This window comes from Neophocaena asiaeorientalis, unplaced genomic scaffold (genome assembly GCF_003031525.2).
Source record: "Neophocaena asiaeorientalis asiaeorientalis breed wild unplaced genomic scaffold, Neophocaena_asiaeorientalis_V1.1 scaffold91, whole genome shotgun sequence".
Lineage (NCBI taxonomy): Eukaryota > Metazoa > Chordata > Mammalia > Artiodactyla > Phocoenidae > Neophocaena > Neophocaena asiaeorientalis.
In genome coordinates, this window is record NW_020173198.1 from 7,459,842 (window position 1) to 7,477,218 (window position 17,377).

Here is a 17,377-nt window from a genome sequence, read left to right on the forward strand (position 1 = left end):
TTTTCCCAACTGTTCATCAAATGTGCTAGTCTTGACACAATTCATTTTAACTCAATATTGAATCCCAATCTATTCGTTGGGATTTCATAGATGGACTTTTTTAAACTAGGCATGAGCTTTTATTTCCAAAATTTTATAATAAAAAATTTAAACATGCAGGAAAATTGAAAGAATTTTACAGATAATACCCATGTACCCCCCACCTAGATTTTATAATTAACATTTTATAATACTTGCTTTATCATTTACCTATCCATCCATCCATCCATCAACTTATCTTACTTTTTTATGTATTCCAAAGTAATTTACAGACCTACAGATGAACTTTTATATAGTTTAGTACCAATTTTCCAAAGCAAAATATATGGAGCTACCTTCCCTTTTGTATATTGATACCTTGACAATCCATTTAAAGTTATGTGAGGGGGAAGGTGAGAGGCTATTGAATCATAAGTGCCTTTCTCTCTTTTTTCTAATGCACAGTCAACTCCATTTATCTTTATTCAATCTGAAATGTCTTTGCAGTCTACTTGAATGTAAACCTTACTCGATGGTTGGGGATTTTGTTGTTTTGTCCTCTCTGTCTGTAGAACTTAGAACAGTATCTGGCACATAATAGGTGTTTAACAAATATTTGGTGGCTCACTTTTGTCAGTACCTGTACCACCCCCATTGTCCTAATTTACACCCTCTGTATAACTCTCTTCCAAGGTGAAAAATAATGCAAACAATCCTTAAAATAAAAAGCTTCACATATTCCCTTTTGCTGAGAGACTCACAGTTTAAAAGGAGAGAGAAAACATTTCACATTAATATAAATGACCAAACCATTTGCATTTCAACTGTCATGGACCGCTTGTCACAGACAAAACAATTAGAAAATTCAAAAAATGAGCTTCCACTTAGCTGTTGATTCTCAAGGGTAGGGGCTAAAATTACATGGAAGTTCATTTTATATTTTACAGCATCGCCCCTGGCTCAGAAAATACATTTTAATCTATTGAGAGTTCCAATCAAGTCAGAATAGCATTTAGGCCTTGAGAAAGGAAATTTCCAATAGAAATGCAGTTGGCTAAAATGACCATTGTTTCCTTTTCCTCTTTAAAAGCAAGTGGAAATGGTGCAATGAAAAGATTAGTGGCATTGAAGTCAGAGAGCCCTGTGGTCAAGTCCCAGGTTCCACCACTGATGAGCTTGGGCAAGTTAGTTAGCCTCTCTTGGGCTCAGTGTTCCCACCATTTAAAAGTAGTTAATGATACCTGAGTGGATTAAATGAAATAACTTAGGTAAGTCACTGCTGCTTAGCACATAGATAGGTGCAGAGCAAATAGTATTTCCCATCCCTTAAATAATCTGAGATGCACACATATAGTTATTCATCCAAAAGATATTTAAACAATAGATGACAAATAAAGGACTGCAGTCCTTGTTCCTTGTAGACATCTGACTAATTGCAGTTCTGGGAGGTCTGCAATGATTAACTTCTTATATGATGTCTCCTCCCAGATCTACGAGATGATGCTGGTAAGACATGGCTATATGATTGTCGGAGACCCCATGGGTGGCAAGACCTGTGCTTATAAAGTGTTGGCTGCAGCTCTGGGTGATTTACACGAAGGTAAAACTCGTATCCCTGGCTTCCAGGGAGGACAGGAATCCCCACTCAGTTGACTGGCCCCATAGAGATGATGCCAGGCTGTTAACTTTACCATCCCTGATTTGTGACATTAGAGCCAGGAATAGAACATGGCACACAGAGGTCTGCAGGCAGAGAATAAAGAGGGAGAGAGCTTCTAACAGGGGATTTTATGTGCATCACTAAAGCTGGAGGAATTTTCTCAAATGCTGAACAGTGGCTTCTCCAAAGTTTTCCCGATGAGAGGGAAACTCCTGCCACTTGCCTAAACAAAACTGTTCTAAAAGCAGATCATTGCATGGTTTCTTTTCTTTTCCTTTTTTTTCTTTCCATCCCTTCTCTCCCTCTCCTTTCCTTTTTTTCTCCCTCCCATTCTCCCGCCCTCCCATCCACACTGCCTCCCTCCTTCCCTCCCTCCTTTCCTTTTTTCCTTCCTTCAATTTAATGTAAAAGATAAGACCTCAGACTCTTGAATGAAACCCAGACCTTGGGCAAATGACTAAAACTCTCTTTGCTTCTGTTTTCCCAGCTGTAAAATGGGATTGTTGTGATAATTAAATGAGATTATGCAGGTAAATAACCTAGCTCAACAAATAAAAGCCATGTTTATTGCCAGAGAAACAGTTTTGAGGTTTTTTTCTTTTATAAAACACAAGGCTGTGGTTTTGAAAAGCAGTGCCTTGCTGTGCCTGTGTTTACAGGATCCCTTCCAGTATGATTCATTTTAATATTTTTTTCTAATAACATTGAGTTACTGCTGACTGAGTTACTGTGGAATTTTTGAGTTTTTTGTTTTGGGCACCAACTTGGCCTTAATAACTTGTTATTTAATAACTTGGGCATTTCAAACTTAAATAATAATTTTGGCATTGAATATAATTTAGGAAACTAAATGAAGAGAAAGGAGGTTACCCCGTTGTCTTTGCCTCAGAATTCTGCAGAAATGATTCTTTATTTAGTTTATGGCTCAGGCACTCCAGTTTTTCCTTACTTTGAAGGATCATGTAAAAGTGTGGTTATTTTCTGTTATTAAATACATACAATGTGCCATCCATCAGCCTGTGTATTCTGGTTGGGTCCTGGTGCTCCATTTCTCAGGGGACACTTATTGGGCAGCTAAAGAAGAGGTTTCAGGGCTAAGCTAGCCCTTCAGATAGACAAAAGGAAAGTAACCATCATTTTCCAGAATCTTTTACCTGTCAGCTGTTTCCTCATCTCAAGTCAAAGCTAAGGTTCTAGGGTAGCCAGGTACATAAAGAGACCTGATTATATGGCATCTCTCTCCTTTACTGCCTGAGTTCTTTTAGGCCCAGGCAGACTTCTTTAGATCTGACTGGCACATTTGACTTGTTTGAAATGAGCCTCAGAAAACAATATGGTGAGAAACTAATAGCTATAATAACCTAACAACTTGAAGGCTTTGCCTATCCAGTTATCCCAGTTTTTATACAGACTGAGTACAAATTTTTAAGGACTATCCTTGGATGGCATATTGATAAAAGTTGTTTGGTCTTTTAGATGGCATTATTTCTTGTCCTAATGTTCTGGTGTCACCAGAACTTTTGTAACTTGTGTTGGACCTTCTTGCCCAGCCAACCAGATGGAGGAATTTGCTGTGGAGTATAAGATCATTAACCCCAAGGCTATCACCATGGGGCAGCTGTATGGGTGCTTTGACCAAGTGAGCCATGAGTGGACAGATGGTGTCCTTGCCAATGCTTTCCGGGAGCAAGCATCTACTTCGTCTGATGACCGCAAGTGGATTATATTTGATGGGCCAGTGGATGCTGTTTGGATTGAAAATATGAACACTGTTCTGGATGACAATAAAAAGGTACCTGTCTGATATCACTTTTACGTGGGTGTGCAATAAACTCTTTTACTGAAGTTAGTGATTGATCAAAACTATATAATATAACAATGGAATATTACTCAGCCATAAAAAGAAACGAAATTGAGTTATTTGTAGTGAGGTGGATGGACCTAGAGTCTGTCATACAGAATGAAGTAAGTCTGAAAGAGAAAAACAAATACTGTATGCTAACACATATATGTGGAATCTAAAAAAAAAAAAAAAAAGGTCATGAAGAACCTAGGGGCAAGATGGGAATAAAGATGCAGACCTATTAGAGAATGGACTTGAGGACACGGGGAGGGGGAAGGGTAAGCTGGGACAAAGTGAGAGAGTGGTAGTGTATATATGGACATATATACACTACCAAATGTAAAATAGATAGCTAGTGGGAAGCAGTCACATAGCACAGGGAGATCGGCTCCGTGCTTTGTGACCACCTAGAAGGGTGGGATAGGGAAGGTGGGAAGGAGGGAGATGCAAGAGGGAAGAGATATGGGGATATATGTATATGTATAACTGATTCACTTTGTTATAAAGCAGAAACTAACACACCATTGTAAAGCAATTATACTCCAATAAAAACGTTTAAAAAAACCTATATAATATATACATTTATTACACTAAGAATAAATGCCCCACAAGAAAGTAACAGTTATCAATTCATGAATTATGCTTTTGTTTGTACTTGTAGTGGGTAAGTTATGTGTGTTTAGAGACACTGTTGTATAGTGGTTAAAAGCCTTGGTGCTGGCATCAAATTGGCCTACTAGCTCTACAACTGAGCTATTATATTGGGCAAGTCACATAACTTCTCTGAACCAGTTTCTTCATGTGTAAAGAGGTAGTAATAAATAAGGGTGTTGATAATGAAATAAGATAGTCCATACATAGTGCCTAATATATGAGATGTGTTTTGGTTATCTGTTGCTGTATTGCAAACTACCTTAATACTTAGTGGCCTAACTTTGCTCATGACACTGTGGATTATAAATTTTGGAAGGGCTCAGGTGAGTTCAGCTAATCCTCATGATGTCAGCTGGGGCAGCTAGGGCTAGAGGAGCCACATCCGTGGTAGATTCTTCACTCAATGTCTGGGGGCTCATTCTTCCTCGTCTTGTTTATCTCTCTGTAACTCTCTCTGTGTCTCTGTGTCTCTGTCTCTCTGCCTTTCTCTCAAAGAGCATCTTATCCTCCAGGCCTCTCCACATGGCTTGGGCTTATCATTTGGTGGTCTTGGAGTAGTGGCACTTCTTACATGACGGTTAATTTCCAAGAGGCAGGAAGTGAAAGTTTTCAGGAAATTAAGAGTTATGCTTGGAACTGGTACAGCATCACTTTCTCTGAATTCTATTAATCAAAGAAGTCACAGAGCCTGCTCAGATTCAAGGGGGTGGAGAAATAGACTCTACCTCTTGATGGAGGTGGGCGAGGTCACACTGCAAAAGTGTACGTGGAATAGGAGATATTGTTGCAGCAGTCTTTGGAAAATACATTCTGCCACAGTAAATGTAGTGGCTAAAGAGCTTAGGCTCTGGAGCCAGACAGCCTGGGTTCAGATCCTGTCCTTGAACCACTTAGCAGTCATGTAACTTCAGGCAAGCTATTTAGTCTCTCTATGCCTCAATTACATCATCTGTAAAATGAGAATAACAGTATCTATGTCATAATGTTGTTAGGAAGATTAGATAAATTAATATTTGCAAACTGATTATAATATTGCCTGGCATGTAGCAAGTGCTGTATAACTGTTAAAATAAAATAAAATAAATTTATCACCATTTCAAGGAATAGGTCTTACACTGACTATACATCATTATCAAATCAAAATATATTTTCCTTCTGCATTTAAATTTTGCAAGACTAAGAGTGAGTCATGCTCAACAATGGAAGGCCTAATTATCCAAATTATATACATACACTAATAATATCATGTTCGTAATTTTGATTATATAGCATATAAAAAAAGAAGTAAGTTTTATTACACGATATGGACTATGTTATATAAACTAATTGTACACATGTATTGGTTGGTCTTGAGATCAGAAGTATAAAGAGTCATAATCAGTGAATTTCCTGATGGCTCTTCACAGCTCTGAATGAAATCAAACTACTGTCACAGGTATGGGTCTATTTCACTTTTCTTGATTTTCAGAGATGACACTGTTAATGGTATTAGTCCCATAACAGCCGTGACCTTCCTAGGGTTGCACGTAATGACCTGTTCCAGATGTGTGTGATGTGGGTCAGGTAATATATCAGAAACTTTGAAAACCACAATTTAGGATGAGAAGCAGGGAACAATGGAGTTTCCTCTTTTCCCCTGAGAGACCAAGGCCTCAGGCCATCTTATGACTTAAACATCTCACTTTAACCCATGTTGGCAAATGAGAAGCAGCACCACGGACTTGGTGTGTATACTCAGAGGCTGTCCTGTGTATTTGCACTACTTTCTGCAGGGCTATGCCTGCTAAACACTAGGACTTGTAATGGTCTTTCCTTCCATTCCAAGAAGGGATATGGAGATATTCTTGTCATTCTAACCCTGGGCCAGTCCATGAGGGATTCCAAAAGGAGTCTTTGTGGGAAACTTGAGCAAATAAAACTGGATGGGGGTATGCTATTAAATTCCTTCCACTGAGGAAGGAACCATGAAACTTGCTGTAGTCTGATAATTTCTGGTTTCTTCATCTAAGGCTGCAAGTCAGTGGTTCTCTGACCTCCCTATTTAATATTACAGCTCACCACACACAGCATTCTCCAGCCCCTCTTCGACTTTGTTCTTCTCCAAAGCACTTTCATCACTGTATATTCTATATATTTTGCTTATCGTCTGTCTCCTCCGAGCAGAATGCAAACCTCAAGAGGACAGGAATTTTTGTCTGTTTCATTCTGCACAACTAGCATAGTGCCTGGCACAGAATAGGTGCTCAAGAAGTATTTGTTGAATGAATTCAAACCATCTCTGTCCCCACTGATGCCTTTCACTTGCAGATGGAATTTAATTCGTTTGCTGCCCTCCACCCCTCTGCTTTGTACTTTCAGCTTTGTTTAATGAGTGGAGAGATTATCCAGATGAGCTCCAAGATGAGTCTGATCTTCGAGCCAGCTGACCTGGAGCAGGCCTCCCCCGCCACTGTGAGCAGGTCAGTCAGCTTGCAGGGACCCCCTGAGGGAATGTGAGGCCTCACTAACCCTACGCAGGAGGGAAAGCTCTAAAAATCCATAAATGTGATTAAACTCCAGCAGATCACCTACATTACTTGTTGTCAGATTTGTCGTAAAGTTAGTCCTCAATCCACAGTGCTGGTAGGAATCTAAAATCAGGCAATCACTTTGGAAAAGAGATTGATATCATCTCCTAAAGTTAATCTTTCTTATGCCTCATGACCCAGCAATTCTGCTTGTAAGTATTGACATATACCCAAAGGAAACTTTTGCCCATGTACAATAGGAGACATGTACCAGAATTTTCAGAGTAGCATAATTTACAATAACAAACACTTAGAAACGACCCAAATGCCCATTAACAGGAGCGAATTAAAAAGTGTAATAAGATCACAAATCGTAGTATTTGTATGTCATTCAAAATAAATGAACTGTACTGACAAGCAACTATATAAGATAAATCTTAGTAAAACTAAAATCTTAACAATATTATGTATAAAAGTAAGCCTGTAATATTACATACAGCATAGTGTCCCCTTTTAAATTATTAAAAACAAGTAAATATATATATATTTATGTATGTGTGTATATATAGGTGAGCATGAGATTCAAGATGCTGTTTAACCTCAGGTGGGGAAAGCCACGGGCATAGGATAAGGGAGACTGTATGGTTAGATGAAGGTTATTGTCAAGACCCTAGCTTCTGCCTGGGTATTGGGTTCATGGGCACTTAGTACATTATTGAAAACAATTAACTGAGAAAGGCCATGCATGGGCTAATGATGAGTGTGCCAAGGATAAGAATTAATCCAATAGTGTAACTTCAGTCCATAAAAAATAAAATAAAATAAAATCAGCCCACGTTCCCAAAGGCAATATAAGGGAAGAGAAAGAGCATATGGCAAGTTAGACCAACTTGGGCTCCCACCCTGGCCACACCACTTGCTAGCTGTGTGACCTCTTCCGAGTCACGTAGCCTCTCTGAGCTACAGTCTCCTCATGTCTAAAATGTATACCATAAAGCGGAATATTTAGAGATGAAGGCCATTAAGACTTAGCATAATGGCTGACACGCAGTAGGTGTTCAATAAATGGTAGCCAGTGTTAGTAACAAAGGAGGGAGTGCCTAGATATAACAGAATGGGGGAAAAAAGTGCTAAATAAAATGTTACATGTCAGTGCATAGTAATGTACTAACATTATGGTAATGATAATAGTAGCTTTCATTGATTAAGAGGTTTCTGTGTACTAGGCCTTTCATTTAACCATTACAACAACCTTATGAGCTACATATTTTTTATATTCCTCAATTTATAGACAAGGACACAGAAGTTCAGAGACGGTAAAGAAATTTGCCCAAGGTCACTCAATTAGTAAGGTCTGGGGCTGGGATTTGAATCCAGGTCTCTGATTCTCAAGACCCAACTCTTAGCACTGGTCTCCACCCTTTCCTGGCAAAATCTGTGCATCTTTCCTTTGGCTTGGAGCTGGTGAGGGTCTGTGCCCCGACCCAAGCTCCAGCCTCTTACCTCACCATGACCTCCTACATTTACTTCACCCCTACGTGCTTGGGAGCCAGATGTGGACCAGGCTGGTCCTCTGTTTGTGCTTGCCAGGTGTGGGATGATCTACATGGAGCCCCATCAGCTAGGTTGGAAGCCCCTGAAGGATTCATACATGGACACCCTGCCTTCCAGTCTCACCGAGGAACACAAGGAATTGGTGAGATCCTCTGGTCCCTTTCCTTCCTGTCCCTCCCTGTCTCCCTACCTCTCATCTCAAAGGTCTTCTAGGATCATTTTCACACTCATAATTACAGAAGGCAAGAAGGAGCAGGAAATTCCCTGACTGTCCCTAATTATCTTGCTTCCTGGCTACCTGCCATTTTTCTGACTTTCACTCCATGTGGTGGGGATGGGGTAATGCAGTCAATTTCTCCTTTCTCTTCCACCTTCTCCATTACTTCTTGGCTCCCCAGTGGAGAATTCTGGTGCTTGAGAAACGTTCTATTTGATGACTAGAATGTCACCCCTTTCCCCATTGCCTACTAGGAGAAATGCCTCTGGAAGTTGCTCTAAAGATGGACCAGGTTAGGAAGACCTGTGTTCCTCTCTTCACTGCCACTTCCTGTCCCTGTAACCTAGACTCCATACCTTCTATATTTAGGGAGCCAGAACCAGTTAGAAATTCTCTTAGTGCAGCTACTAAGAGTGTCCATTTTCTTCTTCCCTTCCTAAAAGAGATGTGAATGTTCAGGTTACATTAGCACACACTCAGACAAGGGAAGTAGGAAGGGAGAACCAGTTTTTATGGTGTTTCTGATTCCCTAGGAAAGTTTCCCACTGAAGAAGCCAAGAAAGATCCGAGGTGGATTCTCTTCCCACTGTGGAAACAGTCTGGGGAACTGTGTAGGACAGCCCTTCTCCTGTCACATTTACATACATGTACAATATATATATATAGCATGTTTATTTACATGGACACATATCCACATGCACAGTGAGAAACCAATCTACACATGCACAGGAAGCCTTCAGAAACTTCCCAGTATCCTTAGTACAGTCTAACTTCTTATCGGGCCTCTGAGACTGTGATCCCACCCAGCCTGCCTCTCCAACCTCACCTACCCTCTTCTCAGCCTCAGCTCATTAACTTCCAGCCCTTGGGTCTTGTTTCCATTCCTAGAAAACCCCAGGTTTTACTACCTCAAAGCTTTTGCATTTTTTATTCCTCTTTCTGGAAATCTTGCCCCGTTCATTCTCATAAGGGATGATTCACTTTTGTCATCCAGGTGTCAGCATAAAGGCCTCCTTCTCCAAGAAGTCTTCCCTGACCACCCTATTAAAAACTTCCTGTTATTTCCCATTGTAATACCTTTATTTGTTTCCTGCTAGTACATTCATGATTTGTAAATACTTAGTTCATTTCCTTGCTTGTTTTTTTTTTTTTTTGCGGTACGCGGGCCTCTCACTGTTGCGGAGCACAGGCTCCGGATGCGCAGGTTCAGCCGCTCCGCGGCATGTGGGATCTTCCCAGACCGGGGCACGAACCCGTGTCCCCTGCATCGGCAGGCAGACTCTCAACCATTGTGCCACCAGGGAAGCCCCTCCTTGCTTGTTTATTTATTTTTTGTTTGTCTTCCCTTCCCCTCAGACTGTAAACCGTGAGGACAGGGCCCTTGTCTATCTTGTTCATCATTTATCCTTAGCACCTACCACACTGCATTTAGTAGATGCACAATAAATTTTACTGACTGAAAACCACATATCTATGTACTCATGTATAGTCATATATACATGTAAAGACATCTAAACATTCATATATGCACACATATCTGTATATAGTCAGTATCTGTATATTTAGTTAGTGATGACCTACCTACTTACAAAAAAATAACTTAAGGTAATTTACAGTGAAAGTCACAAAGTATAACAAAAGTGAAAAAAACAGTAAGAGGAGAAAGTGAGGCAAGTAATTTTTTAATATATTTTTTATTAGAGTATAGTTGCTCTACACTGCTGTGTCAGTTTCTGCTGTAGAGCAAAGTGAATCATCCATACATATACGTATATGCCATCTTTTTTGGATTTCCTTCCCATTTATGTCACCACAGACTGCTGAGTAGAGCTCCCTGTGCTATGCAGTAGGTTCTCATTAGTTATCTGTTTTAAATTGGGTGGGGAGCAGAGCCAGGAGACAACAATTAACATACCCACCAATAAGTATGTACATACATACATACGGGGAAAATGAGCCTGAAATTCCCTGTGGCCACTTTCTACAGGAGACCTGCCTTATAAATGCCAGTCAGTCATTTGCAAATCAGTGGTTTAGAATTCCTAACATTTTTTTTTATAGAAACAAAGGCAGATACTGTGGCTGGGACCTAAAACTATTTCATGCATCCCGTAGCTGACCCACAGTGGCTCCAAGCTTCAGCTTAGTGGAATGGGAGGGGTGGGGAATGGCCAGTGGGCTGCACAGTCCATTAAATAGTAAGCTGGGCGCATCTGTCTTGGTGCCTGTGGACTTTCCTCAGTACACCTAGACTCAAAAGTAATCAGCAGTCTTACCAACATTTCCAGCCTCCTTGAGGTGTACCAAGCTCTTGGTCTTAAACACACTTTTTAATAATGTCAAATCTCACTTTCTACTCTTAGGTCGATGACATGTTCATGTGGCTTATCCAGCCCTGCCTGGAATTTATTCACCTTCAGTGTAAATTTGTGGTCCAAACGTCTCCCATCCACCTTGCCTTCTCAATGATGAGACTGTACTCCTCTCTGCTAGGTAAGTACTACCCTACAGTTCTTAAGCCAAATGAGCGTATGGTGTGCCTTGGCCATTTCTTCTGCTCCCACCCCTATTATTCCTCCATGAGTTACAATGAGACCAGCATTTTGGTCTAGAGCCAGCAAGTCTTTTGAGTGTAGATAATAGAGTTTGGTGGAAAGAGTCCATATAGTTTGGCTTGATCTTACATTGACTTCCTGGGTATTCTTGTGCAAATTAGCCCATTCTTCCTCAGTATTAGATTCCTCATCCACACAATGGGGATAATAATTCCTGTTCCTCTTTACCTAACAGGGAGGGATATCCTGGAGGAAAATGAATTTAGATGACATATGTAAATATATATCAGGAAAAAAAAAGAATCTGAAAAGAATAAGATAGGAAGTTTTTCCATTTTAAGAAAACTTATATTACAAAAATCTGAATTCATAAAACACATAGATACACTATAAAAAAACTGATCACATTAGTCTCCAGAACTAGGGAACTTCTCCAGGACATGGAGAACCATTGGTTTAAATGTCTTGGAGAAGTTCTCTATAACCATTTCACATAAATCAAATTTTACAGGATTCTATTGGAAATGACAGAAGATGTGTTAATTTTGAGAACTTTTATTGGATGCCATTTCTTTCTCAAGATAATACATAATTCAAACTGAAGGTGAATCTTCTTACAGCTTCTGCTACATGAACATATTTTCTCAGCCCATTTCTTCCAAAGGCATTATAGATGTAGATTAAAAAAAAAAGTAACATGGGAAACTTGAGTGGAGACTTTCTCTAGCTAAATATTATTTGATTTTCTAAAATTAAAATTACAGGCAATATTTTTAGAAGCACACTAATTCATACAATATCATATGTTTGTATTTTTATTTGTAAATTTTACATACTTTCCCAAGCTCCTTTCACTATCCTTGTGTAGTATCTCCTCCAGGAAAGAAAGCACCAGCATGAGAAGTGAACTTATTGTCCACAGTCCTGAGTAACCTCATCTCTTGCCTTCCTGAATCTATAGCTATGAATCGTCTCAGGACTGCTCAAATACACACAACTACTAAAAATGGGGGACTGGGTTTGAATGCACACATATTTGATTTTGGGGCTATAACTTTTTACTCTGTCAGTGTTAAAATGCAAGAACATGGTAGCTGTGATTAACAAGGACTTGAGATAAGGAACAAGGAATACATTTTTAGCCTTTTATTTTGAAATAATTTTAGACTTAAAGAAAAATTGCTAGAAGAATGTAGTCACATATACCCTTTACCGAGATTTCTTTAATGTTAACATCTTATATAATGAAGGTACAATTATCATAATAAGGAAGTTAACATTGATACTATACTGTTAACTACACTTTATTTGAATTTCACATTTTTCCACAAATGTTCTTCTTCTGATCCAGGATCCAATTCAAGATGCCACATTGTGCTTAATTGTTGTTATCTCTTTGGTCGCCTACAAGCTATGACAGTTCTTCAGTCTTTCCTTATATTTCATAACCTTTTACATGATGAAGACTGGCCAGTTATGTTATAGGATGCTTCTCAATTTAAGTTTGCCTCATATTTTCTCATAATTAGATTGAGATTGTGCTTATTTAAAAATTTAGGTATATTTGATTTACAATATTATATGTTTCAGGTGTAAAACGCAGTGATTCACAATTTTTAAAGATTATATTCCATTAAAGTTATTATAAAATACTGGCTATATTCCCTGTGTTGTACAATATATCCTTGTAACTTATTTGTTACATACATAGTAGTTGGTACTTCTTAATCACCAAACAATGTCTTGCCCCTCCCCTGTCCCTCTTCCCGCTGGTAACTACTAGTTTGTTTTCTATATCTATAAGTCCATTTCTTTTTTGTTATATCCACTAGTGTGTTGTAATTTTTAGATTCCACGTATAAGTGATAACATGCAATATTTGTCTTTTTCTGTCTGACTTATTTTACTAAGCATAATAACCTCCAAGCCCATCCATGTTCTTGCAAATGGCAAAATTTCATTCATTTTTATGGCTGAGTAGTCCATCTTCTTTAATGATTCATCTGTGGATGGACACTTAAGTTGCTTCCATATCTTGGCTATTGTAAATAATGCTGCTATGAACATTGGGTGCATGTATCTTTTTGAATTAGTGTTTTTGTTTTTTTCAGATATGTGCCCAGGAGTGGGATTGCTGGATCATATGACAACTCTATTTTTAGTTTTCTGAGGAACCTCCATACTGTTTTCCACAGTGGCTGCACCGATATACATACCTGCCAACAGTGTACGAGGGTTGCTTTTTCTCCACATCCTCACCAACATTAGATATTTGTGGTCTTTTTGATGATAACTATTCTGACAGGTGTGAGGTGATACCTCATTATGGTTTTCATTTGCATTTCTCTGATGATTAAAGATGTTGAACAGGGCTTCCTTGGTGGCGCAGTGGTTGAGAGTCTGCCTGCCGATGCAGGGGACACGGGTTCGTGCCCCGGTCCGGGAAGATCCCACATGCCATGGAGCAGCTGGGCCCGTAAGCCATGGCCGCTGAGCCTGCACGTCCGGAGCCTGTGCTCTGCAACGGGAGAGGCCACAACAGTGAGAGGCCCACGTACCGCAAAAAAAAAAAAAAAAAGATGTTGAACATCTTTTCATGTGCCTGTTGGCCATCTGTATCTCTTCTTTGGAAAAATGTCTATTCAGATCTTCTGCCCATTTTTAATCAGGTTGTTTGTTTTTTGGTTGTTGATTTATATAACCTGCTTTTGTATTTTAGATATTAACCCCTTATCAGTCATATCATTTGCAAATATTTTCTCTGATTCAGTAGGTTGTCCTATCATTTTGTCCATGGTTTCCTTTGATATACAAAAGCTTTTAAGTTTAATCAGGCCCCACTTGTTTAGTTTTGATTTTGTTTCCTTTGCCTTAGGAGACAAATCAGAAAAATATTGCTACGATTTATGTCAGAGTGTTCTGCCTATGTTTTCTTCTAGGAGTTTTATGGTTTATGGTCTTACATTTAGGTCTTTAATCCATTTTGAGTTTATTTTTTGCGTATGGTGTGAGAAAATGTTCTGATTTTATTCTTTTACATATAGCCGTCCTATTGTCCCAGCACCACTTACTGAAGAGACTGTCCTTTCTCCATTATATATTCTTGCCTCCTTTGTCATAGATTAATTGACCATAAGTGTATGGGTTTATTTCTGGGCTCCCTATTCTGTTCCATTGATCTATATTTCTGCTTTTGTACCAGCACCATACTGTCTTGATTACTGTAGCTTTGTAGTATAGTCTGAAGTCTGGGAGCATGATGCCTCCAGCTCTGTTCTTCTTTCTTAAGATTGCTTTGGCTATTAGGGGGTCTTATGTGTTTACATACAACTTTTAGAATTATTTGTTCTAGTTCTGTGAAAAATGCCTTTGATATTTTGATGAGGATTGCATTGAATCTGTAGCTTACCTTGGGTAGCATGGTCATTTTAACAATATTAATTCTTCCAATCCATGAACACAATATATCTTTCCATCTGTTTGTGTCGTTTTCAGTTTTTCATCAGTGTCTCGTAGTTTTCTGAATATAGGTCTCTTACTTCCTTATTTAGATTTATTCCTAGATATTTTATTCTTTTTGATGCAATGTTAAATGGGATTCTTTCCTTAATTTCTCTTTATAATAGTTTGTTTTCAGTGTATAGAAGTGCAACCAACTTCTGCATATTTTATTAATTTTGAATCCTGCAGTTTTACTGAATTTACTGGTGAACTGCAGTAGTTTTTTGGTGATGCCTTTAGGATTTTCTATATATAGTATCATGTCATCTGCAAGCACTGACAACAAGAACAACAGCATCCACAACCAAAAGAACAAGTGTTGATGAGGATGTAGAGAAATTGGAACCCTTGTGCACTGTTGATGGAAATGTAAAATGGTACAGTTGCTGTGGAAAATAGTTTGTCAGATCCTCAGAATTAAAAATAGAATTACCAGATGACTTAGCACTTCTGCTTCTGGTATATATACAAAGGAATTGAAAGTAGGGACATAAACAGATATTTGTACACCCATGTTCATAGCAGCATTATTCACAGTAGCCAAAGGTGGAAGCAACCCAAGTGTCCATCAACCAATGAATGGATAAATAGATCAAGTATATACATATGGTGAAATATTATTCAGCCTTAAAAAAGGAAGGAAATTCTGGGGAGTTCCCTAGTGGTCTAGTGGTTAGTGTTTGGTGCTTTCACTGCTGTGGCCTGGGTTCAATCCCTGGTTGAGGAACAGAGATTCCACAAGCCGCATGGTGCGGCCAACATAAAAAAAAGAAAGAAATTCTGATACATGCTGCAACATGGATGAACCTTGAGGACATTATGCTAAGAGAAATAAGCCAGTCAGAAAAGACTGTATGATTTCACCTCTAAGACATATCTAGGTTAGTCAAATTTATAAAGACAGAAAGTAGAATGCTGTTTGCCAGGCCGTTGGGGAGAGGGTAATGAATTAGTTTCAGCTTTGCAAGGTGAAAATAGTGCTGGATATGAATAGTGGTGATGGTTGTACAACAACATGAATGTATTTAATACCACTGAACTTCAAAATGGTTAAGATGGTAATTTGTATGTTATGCATATCTTACCACAATAAAAAAAATTTTTTTTAATGTATGTGGATAAAGGATCTGGCAGGTGATGCCGTTCAACCAGTATCAGTCCTCTTCCCAGGCCCCTCACAGACAAAACTGCCCAATTCATATCTATTGCACTCTGCAGCTTTTCCTGAGATTCCTTTTCTTGCTTTTAGATGAAATCAGGGAAATAGAAGAGAAGGAAAGTGAATTATTTGAAAGCCTGACAAGCCAACAGATCTTCCTCTGGCTGCAAGGTCTCTTCCTTTTTGCCTTGGTGTGGACCGTGGCCGGCACCATCAACGCAGACAGCAGAAAGAAATTTGATCTGTTTTTCCGCAACCTCATCATGGGTATGGATAATAACAACCCAAGACCCAAAAGTGTCAAACTCACCAAAAACAACATCTTTCCAGAAAGAGGTAACTTAGTACCTATTTGTTTTTTCTTACTGTAGTGGTTTGGAGCATATGTTCCAAAACCAACCAAAATGTGTGGCCCACGTGAGGCCTTTACAAAAGTCAGGAAAGATTTTGTAGCTTGCCTGAGAGGGTTCACTTCTTCAGAGCTGGCCCATGTATGTAGAGATGGGTGACCCTGAAGTCAGGGTTTTATGGGTTATTTTAACTACTAATTTTTAATTTAGAAAAAGTCGATATAACTTTTTTTTTAATTACCCATAATCTCATCACTCTAACAGGCCCCCGGGAACAGCATGAGAAATATAGCCACTTTTTTTCTTACGCCCTTCTAGTCCTGTTCTATGTGTATACACGTCATATCATGGTGATTATGGTATTAACATTTCCTTTAATTTTTTCATTGTAATCTAATATTATATTAAAATATTTATAATTTTGCTGCATACATTATCTTCAGAATGATTACTTTAACGATGTATTAATATTCTTATATGTGTGACATCATTCATAAAAAGATTGAAAGATGTTTGTTTTCTTTTAAGTAGCTTTTTTTTCTTACCACCCAAGTAATACATGCTTTTTTTTCTTACCACCCAAGTAATACATTACATCAAATTTAGAAAATACAGAGAAAGGAATAGAAGAAAATAAATATCAATGGTAATCCCGCTATCCAGAAATAATCACTTTTTATATTTTTCCTTCCAGTTTTTTTCTGTATTTCTATAGCAAAAATGGGATCATACTATATATACATTACAAATAGTTTTACATTTTTTTAATTATGAAAAAGCATATGATGGGCCCATGAGGGAACTCCCTGGGGTGATGGTAATGTTGTATATGTTGAGAGAGATTTGGGTTACACAAATACATGCAATTCTCAAAACTCAGTGAATGAACACAAGACTTGTGCATTTCATTGTATGCAAATTTTTTAGCAAATGAAAAAACATAAATATTGAACAGTTAATGAGATACATGCCAAAGTATTTATGAGGAAGTGTATATATTTTCTTTGAAATGTGTCAAAAAATAAGATGCCTTAATTGATGGATAGAGGGATGAACAGGTATGTGATAAAACAAGTGAAAAACTAATGGTAAAATCTAGGAGATGGTTATACAAATGTTCACTGTACAAGGTTTTCAGTGTTTGTTTATGTTTGAAACTTTACATAATAATAAAAAAAATGAATGAGCAAGTAGTTGCCGTTGTCCCCCTAAACACACACTTTCCCCAGCACACCTGGCACACTTCAAATATGTGATACATGGTTATCTGTCAAATGAACTGCATGGAGGCCTTGTACCAATCCCCTTGTTAGATGGTAGTACATCCATTCTATTTTTTTTTTTTTTTTTGGTGAACCG

The 17,377-nt window shown here is 38.5% G+C and overlaps 1 protein-coding gene across 1 annotated transcript in view; it reads left to right on the top strand.

Moving 5' to 3' along the window:
- DNAH3 (dynein axonemal heavy chain 3) overlaps positions 1 to 17,377 on the top strand; it is a 191,099-nt gene that overhangs the window by 95,097 nt on the left and 78,625 nt on the right. The window contains exons 35-40 of the mRNA XM_024744485.1: positions 1,507 to 1,618; positions 3,229 to 3,470; positions 6,534 to 6,634; positions 8,273 to 8,378; positions 10,817 to 10,946; positions 15,759 to 16,004. Of these exons, the coding sequence (XP_024600253.1) occupies positions 1,507 to 1,618; positions 3,229 to 3,470; positions 6,534 to 6,634; positions 8,273 to 8,378; positions 10,817 to 10,946; positions 15,759 to 16,004 (937 nt within the window). The remainder of the gene's footprint in view (positions 1 to 1,506; positions 1,619 to 3,228; positions 3,471 to 6,533; positions 6,635 to 8,272; positions 8,379 to 10,816; positions 10,947 to 15,758; positions 16,005 to 17,377) is intronic.